The 17,968-nt window shown below is 55.8% G+C and overlaps 1 protein-coding gene across 1 annotated transcript in view; it reads right to left on the reverse strand.

Moving 5' to 3' along the window:
* Positions 1–15,132, reverse strand: part of IRS2 (insulin receptor substrate 2) — a 28,647-nt gene extending 13,515 nt beyond the window's left edge. The window contains 2 exon segments of the mRNA XM_052650124.1: positions 11,140–11,908; positions 11,910–15,132. Of these exon segments, the coding sequence (XP_052506084.1) occupies positions 11,140–11,908; positions 11,910–15,098 (3,958 nt within the window). The 5' untranslated portion in view covers positions 15,099–15,132.
* Between the last annotated feature and the right edge of the window lie 2,836 nt (positions 15,133–17,968).

The raw sequence follows: 17,968 nt of genomic DNA on the forward strand, positions 1-17,968 counted from the left end.
AGACGTCTAAAAGCTGAGCAAGGTTGAAGCCTGACCTATAAATAGAATTGTGATTATGTGAAATGTTCACGGATCGTTTATGAGAAAAATAGTAACTGAAATCGAAATGCTGACTCCTCACGGACAGCCAGCAGCCCGGAACACACCGCGCACTCACGCTCGTGGCTCTGAGAGGCGGGGACAGGTGACCGGGGTGGGCGTGGGTCCAGTCGCCCCTCGCACGGACCGCAGGGGAGCGTCTCTCTCCAGCAGCCGTCATGGGCGAGCAGAGGAGACTCAGAAAGCAGGGCAAGGGGTCCCGGGACCTAGCAAAGTTTCTGGGGCTGGACAGCAAAGATAGACGCAGGGAGTGATGCTGGGAGTTGTGAGGTGAGACGGCCCAGAGCTGAGGGGATGGCAGCTTGGGGCTGGGACCGCAGCAGATCAAACCTGGTGGTTCTCAGAGAAGAAAACTGGCGTGGAAACTCCACTTCCTTGGATGGACCCCAGGTGAGTGTGTGGGGCGGAGCAAGGGTGGGTGGGGCACCCTAAGTTGTGGTCCCACCAGGATTTTCCAGCAAAGGGCACCTGCAGACCCAGCAGTGACGGTCCATCCTGCCTCTCTGGCCAAGAACAGCTCAAGCAGGAGCGCAAAGATGAACTCTGAGCATCCCAGCTGAGTGGCGAAGATGCATGCTCATCACCCAGAATTATTCTAGGGGCTGAATGAAACGCTCCACGCCGGGGAAACGTGGGTATTTTACTAGGGTGCATATTTCATTTGGAACCAAGTCTGTTCATAAACCAGCACGACCCACAGGCTAAACTGCTTCTGGCAAGAGGCAAGAACTAAAGCAGCATTCAGTTCTGTCCCTGATTCTGCGTCTTGACAGCTCTGATAGGATCCTCAACACCAGAACATCTATCGACTTGGAAGCTACATGAACTTTCACCTTGGAAAGAAAATGCTCATTTCAAACAGCTGTCAAAATAAATGAAATTGAAAGAAAGTTTCAAAATCCATGAATGCTATTTATAGGAGCGTGTTGATATTTCATATTGAATATATTCACATCATTCACTATTAAAGTTTATTTTTTTTGTTTAATAAACCAGTTAAGGTGGGTTTTCTGAAACTGACTGAGCTAAACATCCACCCGTTTTATAATATTTGAACGAAGGAAGAAACAGATACTGCAGTTTTGCTACTAAGATATTTTGTGAAAATCCATCTAAATATTTTCAACTGAACTGTACATTTATTACCAGTTTAACTGATGAAGTAAGAAGAGTTCTTTGTAGTAGTTTCGTCAAGCCTATTTGATAGAAATATTTGATTAGATATTTGTTTCTTAAATTTGGTCATGAGTATAACTGAGCTTGTGAGTTAAGGGCATATGACCAGTTTATGGCTTTGTTTCTGTTTCACTTGCATAACATGGACAGTATTATTTTAGGTCTCTTTCACGCTGGAAAACAACTTTAAAAAAGTACCTGCAACATATAAGAGGCTTCCCTGCTGGCTCAGACAGTAAAAGCATCTGCCTGCAATGCGGGGAACCTGGGTTCAATCCCTGGGTTGGGAAGATCCCCTGGAGAAAGCAATGGCAACCCACTCCAGTATTCTTGCCTGGAAAACCCCATGGACAGAGGAGCCTGGCAGGCTACAGTCCATGGGGTCCCAAAGAGTCGGACATGACTGAGCGACTTCATTTCACTTCATATAAGAATAGAATGGTAGCATGGCACCACCACAGATCACATTAACAATTTATCTTTGAAAAAACGCAGGCAGGCTGTGGCATAAGAAATGGACCCCGTTCCCCTTCTAGGAGTTCCCGTCCTCTTAGCAGCTCATGGGTCCTGAGCTGTACCACCCCATCCCTCACCTTCAAACAAAGTCAACCTGCACCTCAGCCTCTAACCCACTCCCTGCTCAATCCTGCTTATTGCCTGGAGTTTCTAGAGCACTACCTGCACAGTCTTTAAATTTAGGGAGAGCATCCTGGCCTAATTTCAAAACTTCTCCCCCACCTCTCAACTCCCCCATCATCCATCCATCCCCCCACCCACCGTAGGCTCCGGAAGCCCTATGACAGGGAAGCAGCAGGGGCTGCATGGGGCCTCTGCTGGGCCTGGCAGGCCAGGGTGTGTCCCTCCCAGGGCAGGTCGGGTCTTCTCCACGGTGGGACATGGCCACTGAGCTCAGTCTCCACGTTCAGTGGCTTTCCAGCACCAGCACCCAGCCAGGCAGCCAGCGCTGCATCCCAGGTCCTTACAGGAGGACATTTTCAGGGGAGGCGTCAGACCTCCTCCAGGGAGATGCTGCGGCTTTAACTTGCATCTTGATTCCCATCCGCTTTCCATCTAACTGGGGAAGTGCTCCCCAGAGCCAACGCCCCAAGACAGGGCCCCTGAACTCGGCTTCCGTCTGATCCCAAGGGGCAGTTTCATCACTCCATTCACTCCCGGCCTGTTTACCCCGCGCCGGCCAGAGCGACGCTGCGGGAATCGCTGGTGCACACGCTCCTGATGGCAGGCACCTGACCCCCAGGCTGCATCTGCCAGGAAGGAAGTGGTCTCTGCTCGATGCTGGTCAGACTGACAGCTCGTGTAAACACAGCCCTGGACCACTCCCCAGGGCGCGAGGCGGAAGAGCCCCGACTACCCTTTCTTCCGGGCGTGGAGAGCTGCTGTGGGCACCGTTACACGTGTTTACATCTTCCTTTCTGCCATTTGAAGGGGGCTCGGAGTCACCCCTCAGGAAGGCAGTGCCTTCTGAAAATTCATGTCTCAACCTGTAACAATGAAGATAAGTAAATACATTCTTTTCCGCAAAAAAAAAAATAAATAAAAGAAAAAGATCTCAAAAACAGCAAGGGCACTGGTGAAATGATCCCCTCTGGAGAAGATCACCACTCAGCCCCACTGAGGAGTTACTTACGGGTCCTCAGGCAAATTCTAAAATTGCTCGTTTTCAGACAGACTCATCATCCGAGACAGTGATAACTCATTTCTTAGGAAACTGCTAATGGACTTATCCGTAATGAGGAGTAAATGATATTTCACTTAGAAAAGGAATGCATCTCAAGCACCCCTCCCGGAACGACGGAGACCCCAGACCCACTAATGGTGGCTCAGTGGACCAAGGTGACCCACCGACGAAGAAGAACCTGCAATTCCCCAGATCGTAGAGGCCTTTTGATCTGAATTACCCCAAGAACGTTCTTTCTTCCTTCTCTCTTTTTTCTTACAAGGAAGCACATGAGTTTGACTGACCGCTGAGCCCTTGCCCTCTGCACCCCCGGGAGACGCTGCCCACATGGGTGTTGGGCCATCACCCTGATTCCAGGCTGCTTCCTCATCTACGTGTTTCTGCTTTCTCTACTTCTGTCCACCATCACACCTCGCAGCGCATGCACGAAGCCATTTCCTGAGAGGCTCCAAAACAAAAAAGACTAGTAAATAGCACTTCTACACACAATACATCATTCCAGAGGGGCAGGCTGTGTCAGAGAGCAAGGTCTTCATCACCACACAGAGGCCCGCAGAGACACAGAACATCCCATTCCTTCCTGAGAATGTTTACAAACATCTCCACAGCTAATTAAATCAGTGACCTTGCAGAAGACGCCCACCTCCCCCGCCTGTTTTCACAACCTTCAAATGAGTTTCATCAGACCTGAGGGTTCTCCACCCCTTTTCCTCAAAATGACCTTGGATCATTTTTTTTTTTTTTTCTGATTGTCACCACACTGTGTGGAGAGAGTTCTCAAGCATTTACAAGGGGGAGGTATCTTATGAGGTATAATATACAGTTTGTTTCATGAAAACAAAGATAGCTGAGAAATATAAGTGTCCACTCTGCAGGTCACTGGAAGTCCAGGAAGACAGCCTGGGATCCCCAGAACAGATGACCAACCAACAATCTGATTCAACTCTGAAATCCACCAACACCACCAGAGCCTTGAAAATAATATTGAATCCTGAGCTCTTCAACCTAGCAGGTGTGGAAACCAGTTTAAAAAATTAGGGAGCTTTCTGAAACTAACACAGCATTATCAGTCAATTACAGACCAACAAAACTGTAAAAAAAAAAATTAATACATTAAAAAAAAATGAGGGTGCTTTCCTTTACCATCCAGTCTTCCTGCCTAGCTGTCCCCATCTTACTTTGAATGAATAATGTGTGGAAGGAAAGACAGGGAGATTCAGTTAGCAGCACCAAGTGAAACAACAACCCAGCTGTCAACTTGAAAGCTGCCTGAGGCGAGTCTACAGAAAATCCCAAGATCACTACGGCACATGAACTTCCCAGTCAGTCAGTGTGTAGGGCCTGCAGAAGACGGGATACACTGGCCGGGAGTCAGGTGGTAAGACGGCGTCTTTGTGAGGTTCAACCCACCACCGCCCTTCCTGGCTCAGGGATTCCGAGACAGGTTGCTGGGACTCTCTGAGCTGCTGGCTCCTTAGTCCAAAAACGGGGACCCAGGCAGCTCTGCTCTGAGGTAGGGCTTTTGGAGTATCACGTGAGACTCTAGGTATCAAAACCTCTGAATACTATAAAGTGACAAAAAGCCTACTCTTTGCATTTTAAACACTTCTTTTGGCTGAAAGGGGAGAGAGGGAGGGACATGCAATTATCTTTCAGCACTGACCAGGACAACGGTTGCATTTTCATCATCTCAGCTTCCAGTAGCATTCTTTCAGCCTCATTCACTGCTCTTCACGTTTGGGGGATTACTAGTTACACTCATAATTTGGAGGCAAAAAAATGGGCAGATGTAAGTATGGACTTTTGAATTTGCATTGCAAAAGTACCAGGTCACGTTTATAAATACTAAAGATTATGCATTGATTCTATGCAAAAATAAGTCCTTATTAGATACACATATGGATTTTAAGGTAATTATTAAAATCACTAATATAATGAACTGTATATAGTCCCTATTTCCTTCACATTGAAAGAGCTGGGATTTAACACTGTACTATAGTAACTCACTCAAGTGTCTGCACCAATACCTAATGGGCAGACTAAAGTCACAGTCAACACTGTAGGTATGCTTGAGGTATAGAGCTTTAGCATGATTAGAGAACATTATTATTCAGCATTGGAGCTTGCATTATGAAAAAAAATCCACATCAAGCCTCTTGGAGCACAACTGGATGAAAAATTATGAAACTAAACACATATATGCACACACACGTCACCCCCAAATAATTTTTATGGAAAGTTTGGTACTCTTTAATTAAAACTGATACTAAAAAGCCCAGTGTTTACCAAATGCTATGCAGGTAATCATTTTTTAATGTGTGTTGTAGGCCACCATATTTGACCAAATATTCCAAATTAAGTACCATAAGCAAAGAATATTTTCTAAGTCCTGTCTATGGGCATAAATACCACACCTGGCATGAGAGCACAGGGCCTCGTTTAGAGACACCTTTGCCTGATCGACTTTTAAAAAAGTCTCCGGACAGGTAAAAGTCACTTGATACACACTTAACATTTCCTAACCCAACAGAAAAGAAACCAGAACCGCTGACTCGACTGTTACAACACTTGTAAACACGCAGCCTACAAATTTTAACCCAATTACATTTCAGCCGAATTCAATGAATTCCATTCTGATGCAATGAATTCAATTAAATGAGACCCCTACCCCCAGCCCACCCTGCAAGCACACAGAGCGAACGCTCCTTTCCAACAGGGGCTCCAGCTCTCCCTGTCCACACTTTCTTCTCTGCTCTTTAATTCCACGCACAGTTAATGCAAGTCTGTGCCAGCCAGCCAGAAAGACATGGAAGAGTCAGGAGCAATTACCAGCCTCAGCATCTCCTCCATCTTGACTGATGACTTCACCAGTTCTCTCCAGAAACAAATGTACAAATCTATTGTAGACGAGCTCTGTCTACAATATTCAACCTTGAGTGATTCAGAATAATCGCTGCCATCTTGAAGAACACATCCAAACTGATGAACTTAACATAGAAAGAATCTTTGCACTGAAATGTGAAGAGCGCTGTTCTCAGGAAACCTACAACCTGATCGGTAACAGGCTTATAACCACTGATTTTGCAGGTTCAGAAAATTGTTCAGCAGATGAAAAACGCCAGCATTAAAAGCCTTCCCCAACTTGTACGGGAAAACATTCTACTCGTGTCTGCAGTAGCTGAAGTCCACAGAAACTCAGCTATTACAGGGGCCCTGGTGAAGATCCAGCTGTTGGGGCATGACACCATGGTCTCCTTCCCGCTTAGTTTTTCCCCTACTCTGTGCACTTGGCAAAGCAGATAAAAGAGTCAGGGTGCATTTTCCCTTAAGCTTCTAAGGTGAAACGGGAACACTTGATTCTACCCCAAAAAAGCAAAACAAAAAACCCCTCTCCCCCTGCCAAATCTGATGCCAAAAGCTACCTGGCTCTCGGAACTCCGCTGCTACAGAAGATGCATTAGTGGGGATTTAACAGAAAAACCATCGTCCCCGTGCTGGTCCTAAACCTTTTGCAAGTTCTTCTCAGAAAGAGACTCGTTTTAATACTAAGGTCTAAAGAAAATAAAGTATTAATTATCGATTAAAAATCCTTTTCAGGAGGGTGGCGGGCCCATGGAAGAATGAAAAGATCAAACCCTGGAGGCTTTCCTGACCAGCTGGGACAGCCGGACCAAAACCAGTGCAGGTGTGGCCGCGCTCACAGAGTCAACCCCGAGAAGCCAAGTCCCCGACCAACAGTGATGACTCAGCAGCTAAAAGTCTCACGGATCCCTCTTTCCCTTGATGCTCCCCAGATGAAGGGCCAACACTGTCAGTATGAGAAACCTACATTCCAGTTACACATTTTCATCTTGCCAATATACGGCCACATCATAATAGGTCATCAGAAAGTGCGGTCCTGATATAGTTTCAGGATTAGAATGCTATTTTCCTTCGCTGTTACTCTACTAGGTAATTTAAAAGACTACTATGTGACAATTGATAATTATCTATGGGGAAAAAAAAAAAAAAACACTCCAGTGAAACAGAGTCGGGAGAAAACAAAGGCTCTCAGAGACTGCAGTGACACCAAACAGAAGAGGCGTGCATTTCTCAGGAAGGTACCGGCTCCACGTTCAGACAACTATGAGGATTTGGGGTTTTGTTTTTAATTGAAGAACACACATCGACAGAAGTGTCTTTCCTGCGCATACTCGCGGTTTCAAGCTAATAGGTATCAACAGCATCGCGGGATTTATTGGCATTCTTCTTTAGAGGAGCCGAAGCTCCCTGGATGTGGACAAGCTCCCGCACAGAGAAAGTGAGATAGAGGGACTCGTCTCGTACGTGACTCACTGAGATCAGCAACTAGAAACCTGGTTTCCTGATTCCTGGGTTGGTGTTCACACACCCTGCCTCCTTTCCCGAAGTACTATTTTGGTAAAGGTTTCTCTTTCAATAAAGGAACTAGAACAACGCACGTGACGTTCATTCAGGAAAGCCTGTGTGTATCAGCACCTTAGTTGCCTGCTCCTGGAACAGGGTGGGAGCCGGGCACACGATTGGCTTATTACGATAAGAGCCGGCCAACCAAAGCGGAAAAGCAAGCACCACAGAGAAAATAAAGTATGTGTGGTTTGTCAAGCCATCTCCTTGGAGTTCTAAAAATATTCAGGTCCCCTGCTTGAAGACTTCAACAGACAACACTTTTAAACATAAATGGTGATGGTGTTGCTCTCTTATCCCACGATTCTTTCTGTGGGATGTGAATAAATAGTCCTTTTATCAAACAAATTTAAATACAGATGCTTTCAGGGTAATTCTTATCTAATCCGCCTTGTACATACACACACACCAATTTTAGAACAAAAACCTCACCAAAGAGGAATACTAAAATAGCATAGTTTACAGTATAGGACAGTCTATAATCCTAACAACCAAACATACAAACTTAATTTTTAAAAGCGGCTTGAATGCTCAGTAAATTCAGCAGGAGCATGTCTGCTCCCAAACAACACGGTAAAGATGGCTTAGACTTTTCCACAGACACACCCACAAAACACAGAACAAGCACCTTCTCCCTGCTCCCAAGTGAGAGGCATAATTTAGAGTTAAATTTTCAACTTCTCTGGACGACCTACGAAAACATAAACACATGTCTGGGTGTCGGACACAACTGAGCGACTGAACTGAACTGAACTGAACTGTTTAATTGGCTCCAGCACTGAAACTCCGCCCCCAGCCCCAATTCTACTGCAACCGACCAATCAGCAAGCCCGTTACTGGAACCTTAACTCTTTGTTTCCGCTTATCCAAACGCCAAATGCTACCCAAGCGACCCCGGAATAATGCCAACTCCGTGGAGCTCATGGAGTTTTTCCACGCACAACCCGAGGAGCTGGGTGTGGAAACACAGCCCCTTCTGAGGGTCCGAGCATGCACCCAATGACTCAGGAAGCTCACTTTCCGTTTTATCTTCAAAGAAGTGCTTTGCAAGTCTTCCCTCCATAAATCATGTTCTCAAAAAACACATCTCCTGTGAACTTTTTATTTATGAGCATCACAAACCAATGTCTCTGCGCAAACAAGAGTTAAATAAAGGTGGATTCAAGGTTTCCCGACAGTCCCTTTCTGGCTCCACAGAACACAATTAAGCTTCCCCCCACCACCACCTCGTTAATTAAAATGAGACCCTCCTCTTTCCTCGTCCGCTGTTCTCTGTGCTCAAATTAGCCTACTAAAAATCCATTTAGCGTGTAGGCCTTTTCAAAAGAAAGGAGGAAAAAAAAATGGTTTGGACACAATGCATCAATTGTAGTTATCTATTTTGTTTAAAAATAGTCTTTTTCCGTTCTTAAGAGGGTGTTTACTGTAACACCCACAGAGACTTTGGACAAACAGCAATCCAAAGTGATTTCAGTGACCACAGAACTTAAAACAGCTTTGATTTCAGAGCCCTGAATCCTATAGGTTGAGAAGAATGTTATACTGGTGGGAAATCGGGAACAAAACAAGGCGGACCAGGCCTCTCACTAAACTTATCTCTTGCAGTTTAAAATTTTCCCTCATCTGAAAAGGGCATTATATCAGCCGTGAATCACGTTTCTGAATGTATCTACTTTATCCGAAAGGCCTTGGATTCTTTCAGGCCCAGAGGCACACATCCCAGCTCACTGTTCCGCTTGCTGCGAGAACCGCCTCCCAGGGCCCTCCTCAATCCAGTCCGGGTTTTTCCTGCCTGCTCCACCAGAGGCTGTAAAAGGTGTTGTGTTCTCAGGCTGTTTTTTTCTGATGAGAATCAGATTTCAGCAAGATGTACTTCGGTGTTCACTATGGTCTGTACCCCTTCCTGTGCGTGCGGATTTTTCCCCCAGTTAAGTCTACTTAGGCTGCTGTGTTTATCTGGCCTGTGTCTTGGACGGCACCTAATAATCCTTCAACTCCCAGACACACCAGCAATTTTTCAGACGCACCTGTAGGGCTTAAGTGCCTCCAAGAAAAGCGACCTTCAGCTGAGCGTCACCATTTACGGGGCACATCCTGACGGCTTCCAACTGGCGTCATTAAATGCCAAAGGGCCGTGTCCCTGAGAGGTCACCGTGCCTCTTTTCATCTTGTAGTCCATGATTTTAGGAAAAAAAGCAAGTCGCTTTCCTCTATTGTATAAGAATAACAGGGTATCCACCCTACAGCTATAACTTTTCTTCTTTAAACTTATTTTTATTGGGAGGATAATGGCTTTACAATATTGCGTTGGTATCTGCCATACATCAACATGAATTGGCCACAGGTGTACATATGTCCCCACCCTCTTGAACCCAGCTGTAATATTAAATCCCATGGATGTGAGGAAACACATGCTGAATTTACCCCGCATCAGATGCGTGTTTGCTTTCAGAACACAAGGTGTACAAATCCCCAAGCTGCGTCCATCATCACCCTGTAACCCCCGCAGACTGCTGACCTCAGGCCAACATCTGAGCACCGTTCACTACTCTGTCCTCTGCGGTTCCCACAGCGCCTCTATCTTCCTGCACGGAAGCAGCTATAAAATTAAGAAACTCTTTGAGCCCACCCTCCTCTCCTCCCCCTGGTCATTCAGGGTCTGAGACAACCAGGTCAAGGCAAGCACACCTCTGTCCTTGCCAATCTGTGAGGAGACAGGGAGGGACAGCACTGGGCACCCCCTGTGACTACTCCTGAAAAGACCCATGTGGTCATCTTTCACTGTCTTCTCTGAGGCCCAGATTCTCATCGCCTGGGCAACCGGGAAAATGCTGGCGCCTGGGCTCCGCCCACTGGCCGCTTTCCTTGACTGCGGCTGACCCCACAGGTCATTTCTCAGACCTGCTCCAGCAGTCTAACTGGGCAAGAGCCCCCAACTCCACCCCCAGCCAGGGCCCCCCCGACCAGCAGCACCAGCGCAGCAGGGGAGCTTCTTAGGAAGGCACACTGGGAGCCACATCCCAGACCCACCGCATGGGGCCACTCAGCCCGGCCAGCGCCGCCTCAGACTCTCCAGGTGACCCCCAGGTGGGCTCAAGCTCCAGAGCGGGTTTAAGCAGCGTTACCCTTTCAGCCCCCTAGAGAACGGGCACGCCTCTGGTGGAAAAGCTCCCACGGTCCGCATGTAAACTTGAAATGGCTCAGGGCTCCCTGCAACCGCCAGCCAAAATGGATGCTAGTTTCCTAAACAACTTTGGGGCCTGTTTTCATAAACTTTGAGGCTCAGCAAAAATCAGCCTGTCCAGGCTCCAGGAAAACAAAGAGAAAGGTGACGCCTGCGGGCCTGGGAGCCGCCAGCGGCCTGTCCCTCCAAGTGGAGGTTTCCCACCTCACAAATGGGAGGACCCCCCTGGGCCACAACCCGGGGGGAGTGGCTGACCTGCTCCCCCCAGACCCGCCCCGCGCCCCCCCCCCCCCCAGGTGTTCACAGACGGGAAGAGGAGGGGGGCTCTGGAGCCAAAGAAAGCAGGTCTGCCTCCCTGGTGGGGAGACTCACTGTTTAACTCAGACAACTTGAGCGCTCTGGCGAGGTCTTTGGGGAAAGACCGGCACTGGCCCAAAGGCAAAAAAACGCGAGAGCCCTGCGCCGGAACGTGGGCACCGAGGTCAAGGTGCCCCCCAAGGGAAGCTGCTTCTAGCCGCCCCGCCTGCCCACCCTCCTCCCGGCCCCGGGCCCTCACCTTTCACCACCGTGGCCTCCTTCAGGTGATGCGTCAAGAAGTCGATGCTGGCGTAGGCGTTGGCCGCGGGCAGGGCGCCAGGGCCCGGCCCTCCGCACACCGCGGCAGGGCTGCCGGCGCCCACGGCGCTGATGAGACCCCCGAGGCTCCGGGTGCGGCCCCAGGCGCTCCTGTCGCCCGTCTGCGCGTGCGGGTGCTGCTGCAGGGGCGGCGACAGCCCCGGCTCGTCCCTCACATCGATGGCGATGTAGTTGAGGCCGTTCTGGAAGCCGGTGGAGGTCTCCCGGCGCATCGGCGAGCTGGTGCCCCCGGGACAGCCGACCAGGCCGCCGCCGGGCTGAGCCGGCGTCCAGGCCCGCGCCTGCTGAGGTGTCGGCGGGGGCAACTGGCGGGGCGACGAGGGGAGCTCATCGCACCCACCCAGGATGCCGCTGCTGCCCCCGCCGCCGCCTCCTTCGCTGCCTTTTCTGAGAGAGACGTTCTCCACCGAGGCCGAGTTGTGACGCTTGGGGGTGTGAGCGAAGGACGGGGACACGGGGGTCACAGTGGTGGTCGAGGAGAAGGTCTCGGAGCTGTGGCGGCGGCGGCCCCCCTGCGGGTCCGCGCGGATGACCTTGGCCCCCCGGTGCGGGTCTGGGGGCTGGCCAGCCTGCAGGAAGGCCTCGACTCCCGACACCTGATCCATGAGGCTCAGCCTCTTGAGGCCTGACACCGGGCTGCTCACGCGGGCACCGTCGGGCTTTGGGGGCGCCACAATTGGTTGTGGCGGGGGTGGCGGCCACGCCGAAGGCCATCTCGGTGTAGTCACCGTTGTCCCCCGTGTCCGAGGACAAGGAGGAGGCCGCGCCCGGGCCCTTGGAGGCGGGTGCCGCAGGCAGGCGGTACAGCTCGCCTGGCGGGGGCGGCGGTGGCGGCGGCTGCAGGGCCGAGGAGGGGGCGGCCGGGCGCGGGGGCAGCGGCGGGTACACGGAGGCCTCGGGGGACAACAGGGCGTCCAAGGAGCCTACGGGGTCCCGGCCCCGGGCGCCCGGCTGCGGCGACTTGGGCGAGCTGAAGTCGAGGTTCATGTAGTCAGAGAGCGGGGAGCGCTGCCGGCTGTCCCCGCTCGTGCCTGGGGTGCCGGAGCCCAGGGACGACGCCGGGCTGCTGGCGGACAACAGCGAGGACGACGAGGCGGCCGAGGCCAGGAGTGGGCGCGCGCCGGCCTCCCCGAAGTCGATGTTGATGTACTCGCCTGGGCTCCTGGGCTCGGGGGGCAGCGGGTACTCGTGCATGCGGGGCAGGGCCGGCAGCCCCTCCAGGGACAGGCGCGTGGGTCTCACTGCCCGGCAGCGCTGGGCCAGGAAGCCGTCGGGGCGGCTGCCTCCGCCACCGCCGGGCCTCCCGGGAGAAGGCACGGCGGGATGAGGTGGCTGGGGGTGGCCGCTGCCAGCCGCCGCGGCCGGGAAGGCACTGGCCGGCTGCGCGGGGCCGGGGGCCGGCTCCAGCTGCTCCTCCTCCAGGACCCGGCCCACAGGCGAGCTCATGAGCACGTACTGGTCGCTGTCGCCGTGGCAGGCGTGGGGGGCCTTGTAGGAGCGGGGCAGAGAGCTGTAGCAGTAGCCGGGCATGCCCCGCAGCGTCTCCCCCGCGGCCGAGAAGAAGTCGGGCGGGGTGCCCGTGGTGCCCGCGTCGCTGGGGGACATGTTGAGGTAGTCCCCGTTGGGCAGCAGCTTGCCGTCGGCGCTCTCCACGGACAGCTTGGAACCACACCACATGCGCATGTACCCGCTGTCCTCGGGGGAGCTCTCGGCCGGGGAGCCGGTCTTGTAGCCGCCCGCAGTGCCCGGGAAAGCCCTGCCGGCCGCCGACGCGGGCGTGGGCACCGCGGCCCCCGCAGGGGGCAAGGCGGCGGGTGCGGGGCGCGGCTGCAAGATCTGCTTCGGGGCCGACACGCTGGTGGGGCTCATGGGCATGTAGTCGTCGCCCTTGCAGCTCCCGCCGCCCGTCCCCAGGAGGGCCACGCCGGGGGTCATGGGCACGTAGCCGTCGTCCGTGCCCAGGTTACTGCTGGAGCTGCGGTGCGAGCCGATCTCGATGTCGCCGTAGTCCTCAGGGTACGGGTGGTAGGCCACTTTGGGAGAAGACGCGGGGCAGGATGGGCACAGGCGGCCGGAGCTGCCCGAGAAGGTGGCCCGCATCAAGGTGTACTCATCCAGGGACGCGGAGGATGGCTGGGGCGCGGGCCGCTGCCGGGCAGGCGTGGTCAGCGAGTAAGTCCGCTTTCTCAGCCCTCGGTCCAAGTCTGGGGCGCCGTCCCCGGAGACCCTGCGGTAGGCGCGGCCGCCGCAGTGGCTCAGCGGCCGCTCCATGGTCATGTAGCCGTACAGCTCGCCCGCGCTGCCGTCCCGCGCCGGGGGCGTCTCAGCGATGGACTCGGGCGTGTTGCTCCGGTGGCCGCAGTAGACCCTCAGGTCCCCGGGGCTGGAGCCATACTCGTCCAAGGACATGAAGCCGGGGTCGCTGGGGGAGCCCGAGGCCGAGGCGCTGCCGCTGGAGGGGCGCTGGGGGTGCAGGGGGTGCTGCAGGTGCGGGTGCGGGCCGGGGGGCGGCGGGTAGGAGCCCGAGCCGTGCCCGCTGCTGGACGACAGGCTGCCGGGGCTGGTGGCCGCCGGGGGCGAGTGCGCCACCGGCATGGACATGGAGCGGCTGTGCTGCAGGCCGCCCCCTGCCGGCGCCAGCGCCGCCTTGCCCGCGCGGCCGCCGCTCAGCGTGTGCGAGCGGCTCAGGGGCGCGCGCACCGGGCCCGGGCTCAGGGGGCTGCCCGCCGCCGCCCCGGCCCCCGCCCCCGCCCCCGCCGCGGCGCCGCCGTCGCCCTCGCTGGCTGTGCGCACCCGGCACGCGCTGCACTTGGCGGCGGGCGGGGTGGCGGCCAGGCTGTCGGTGCGCGAGCGGCGCACCAGTCCCGTCTGGCTCGGGGGCAGGTTGACCAAGTGGTGGTGGCGGCGCGCGCCAGGCACGCTGATGGGGTGCGTGGCCGACGAGCCGGACGACTGGCTCTTGCTGCGCGGCCGGAACTCGAAGAGCTCCTTGAGCGCCTTCATGGCCTCCAGGATGGTCTCGTGGATGTTCTGCGCCACCACCGAGTCGTCCGCCTGCATCCACAGCTCGCCGGGGCCCGTCACGGCCGAGCGGCCCACCTCGATGAAGAAGAAGCTGTCCGAGTGGCCGCAGCGGCGGATGCTCATGAGCTGCAGCGTCACCGACGGCTGCTCGCAGTTGAGCTTCACGAAGCCGATGGTGCGCGCCGACAGGCACAGGCGGTACACGCCCGTCAGGTTCTTGCTCTGGCCCAGGCCCTTGGGCTTCAGGTTTACCTGCCACACCTCGCGGTAGGCGGCCGTGGCGGGCGCCACCAGCCCGTAGCTGTCATCGGCCGCGGCGGCGCCCGCCGAGCCGCCCAGGGCGCCGGGCAGGGAGGCGCTGCAGGACCCGGAGGTGGCGGCGGCGGCGGCGGGGGGCGCGTCGCCGGCGCCCGCGCGGCCCTCGCTGACCAGGTCGGTGAGCGCGCGGTACCAGCCCTCCTGCTCCTGCTCGTTCTCGGCTGCCACGGCGAAGTACTCGTCCTTGGTGTAGAGGGCGATCAGGTACTTGTGCTTGGCGTCGGCGCGCTTGTTGATGTTCAGGCAGCAGTCGAGCGCGATGACCCGCTTCGGGGCGCCCGCCTTGCTCCGCCACTTCTTCTCGCTCTCGTAGTACTCGAGCCGCGGCGGCTGCGGCGCCGGGCCCCCGCCCGCGCCCGCCTCGTCGCCGCCCGCGCCGGGCCCGCGCAGCACGAAGAAGCGCTTGTGGCCGTGCTTCTGCTTGCGCAGGTAGCCGCACTTGCGCACGCTGTGGTTGTTGTTGTTGTTGTTGTTATTGAGGTTGGGGCCGTCCCCGCCCGCCGGCCCGGGGGGCCCGTGCTCCGGCGGGCTCGCCATCGCGGGCGCTTCAGGCCGCGCAGCTCGGCCCGGCTTGGAGGGGCCGGGGGCGGGGCTGGGGGTCGGGGTGGGGGGGGGCGGAGTGCAGGGGGGCGCGGGCGGCTCCCCACCACCCCCTGCTCGCCCGCCGGAGCCCGCGTCCCTCGGGCCCAGGAGGTGGGGAAGGTTCGGCACGGGAGGCCCCGCGGGGGCAGGCACCCGTGCGGTGGCGCAGCGCCCTCCGCGATCCGGGGCCCCAGAAGGTGCCCGGCGCGGGCGGTGGCTGCCGCCCCCCCTTCCCCGCGGCCCGGCTTGCCCGCGGCCGCTGCCTCCCAGGCTCTCGGGCGGCGCCTGGGGGACTCGCTGGCTGGGCCGAGAGTCGGGGTCCCCGAGCCGCGGGGCCGAGCCTACGGCGCGCGCGGCCGAATGGGTCCCGCCGCCGCGCTGCGCTCCGGGGTGCCGGGGTGTGCCCGGGGACTCGGGGTCCGCGCCGCCGCCGCCGGGGCTGCCGCTGCCGCCGCTGCTGCTGCCGCTGCCAACGGCGACCCGGGCTCGTCGCGGTCCCCGCCGCACAGTGAGTAACACATCGCGCACCGAGTGACTGAACTAAGAAGAGCAAAACAACATGTGACTCGCCGTTACGCAGGCACACACGGCGCGGCCGCCCCGCCCCGCCGCCCGCATTGGCGCCGCGCCCCCCGACGGACGGCGCGCGCGGCCAATGGGCGCGGGCCGCGGGGAGGGCGGGCCGCGCGTCCCCACCCCGCCCCCCTTTCTCCCGGGGCCGCGTTTCCCGCCGTCCCCTCCCCCGCCCCCTCCCGCGGGGGGCCCGGGCCGGGGCGGGGCGCGGCGGGGCGGGGGCGGCCGGGCCTCGTTAATCAGAGGCTCGTTGCGGAGGCCGGCGGAGGAGATGCCACCCAGGGCGGGAAAAGGGGCGCGCGGGAGGGGCGGGGGCCGGCCGCCGCGCGCAGGGCCCGGCCCTCCCGCCTCTGACTCAATTAATTGGGCTCGGAGCTTCCGCCGGGGAGGGGACGCTGCAGGGCGCGGGGGCCGACCGAGATCAAGGGGCAAGACCGCCAGCCCAGGCTCGGGGCTTGGGAGGGGGCGGCGGCACCCCCCCCACGCCCGGGCCCCGCACCGCCTCGCCGCCGCCCCACTGGCTGGGGCCTGGAGGAGGCAGTGAACTCGGCTGCCCCCTCGAAATTCTCTCCCGCCGCAGCACACACTTCGGCGCGCGGATCCGGTGCCCGGGCTGGGGGTGGGCGCGCGCCCCCCCCCACCACCACCCCCGCCTCTGCGGGTTCGCGCCAGGGTGGTTCCCTTGGTGCCCGGCCCGCGGCTTGTTTACGAGCATCCCATTAGTCACCGGTGAGCTCAGGATCGATAGCAGCTTCTAGCCCCTTCCTGGAAGGGGAACCGTGGTCGGCACGGGGCGCGGATGGGGGCGCCCCCAGCCCCGGGCCGCGCGGGCCCCAGGCGCTCCCGGGGTCCCACCGCTCAGGGCTGCCCTTCCCCCGCACCCGATCGTGGGCCCTTTCCGGGGCGTCATCAGCGCCATTCACTTGCATGTTCTCGGGAAGTTGAAATCGTCTGTTTAGATGTAACAGGAGAAAGGGGAGGGCGAGCAGGCGGAGAAGACTGCAGTATCCATCGTGCCGGGAAGAGGGCGGGCTCCGGCGAGCCGAGCCGGGTCCCCGCGGCCGGCCAGCACCCCGCCGACCCCCGGCCCCGCGCGCCGAGGCGCGGGAGTGGGCGTCTCCGGACCTACGCGCCCGCAGCGGGTGCTGCGTGAAAGATCTCCTTGGATGCTTCAGATATTTCCATCTACGTGGCGTCTGTGACTTTCAAAGTCGATTACAAATTAGGACCCACCATATAACGCGTCTCCTAAATGACTGTGAGGGCTGCTGTTGAGGGTGGGAGTCCCCGAGTTCAGATCCGAGCAGGCTACGAATCCTGCGGAAACGAAAAAGGCTATAGACACAAGCCTTGGTCGGGTTTTTTGGTTTGTTTTTAATTGCGTCTTCATGAAATGATGTGAAACAAAAAAAATTTTTTTAACTCCTGAAAGTTTGCCTTTGAATGCCGTCTATACCTTACAAAAGTCTTCGTTTCCAATGTCATGGAGTCTTACATTGAAGAAAAATAATTTAAGATTGTAATTTTTGAAAGAGCGATAACTATTTTAACATGTTTGTAAAAAAGTGACCTGAAAATTGTGCTAGTTAATATTATGGGCCGAGAGATCCCTACTTACCGAAAGATCGTAGTAGTTTTGTTAGTTGCTATATAAATTATAAATTATATAAATTATGGTTACTGATGAATAACATGAACAGAAGAAGGATCAATGACACAAAAATCATCAGAATTTGCCCCAAAGAGGTGTGTTCAAAGTCGATCCTTCATTTTAAACAAACCATGCTTTACAAAATAATACTTCTAGGAGTGGTGGGGTGTGTGTGTGTGTACGCCTGCGCGTTTCTGTGTGTGGGCATGGGTGTGTATGTACACATTTGTGTGTATGTGTGTGATTGTGTGTGTGTTCTATTACTTTTAGATCTTGCTGTCCTTTTTATGGTAACCGATGTTGCCTAGCAAGCTGTCCACCCAGCAAGGAGAGTTGATGGGGCTTCTCATCTGGGAGCTTCAAGACCATGTGGCCCAATTTCGTTGTCTGTGTGATCATTTCCAGTAAACCGACCTGCCTAAATGTTCAGTAACCCTAGCAAGCAGAGGGTGATTGTGGGGTAACCTCTTTCTAGCATCATGCCATAATAATTTATTCAAAGAAAGGATTTTTCCGCTTGATTTTGGCTTTTCAAACAAAATAAGTTTTCAAATACTCATTGAATATTTAGTTGCTGTGCCCTTTGGATGTCAACAAGACC

Source organism: Budorcas taxicolor, chromosome 12 (assembly GCF_023091745.1).
Source record: "Budorcas taxicolor isolate Tak-1 chromosome 12, Takin1.1, whole genome shotgun sequence".
In the NCBI taxonomy this organism is placed as follows: domain Eukaryota; kingdom Metazoa; phylum Chordata; class Mammalia; order Artiodactyla; family Bovidae; genus Budorcas; species Budorcas taxicolor.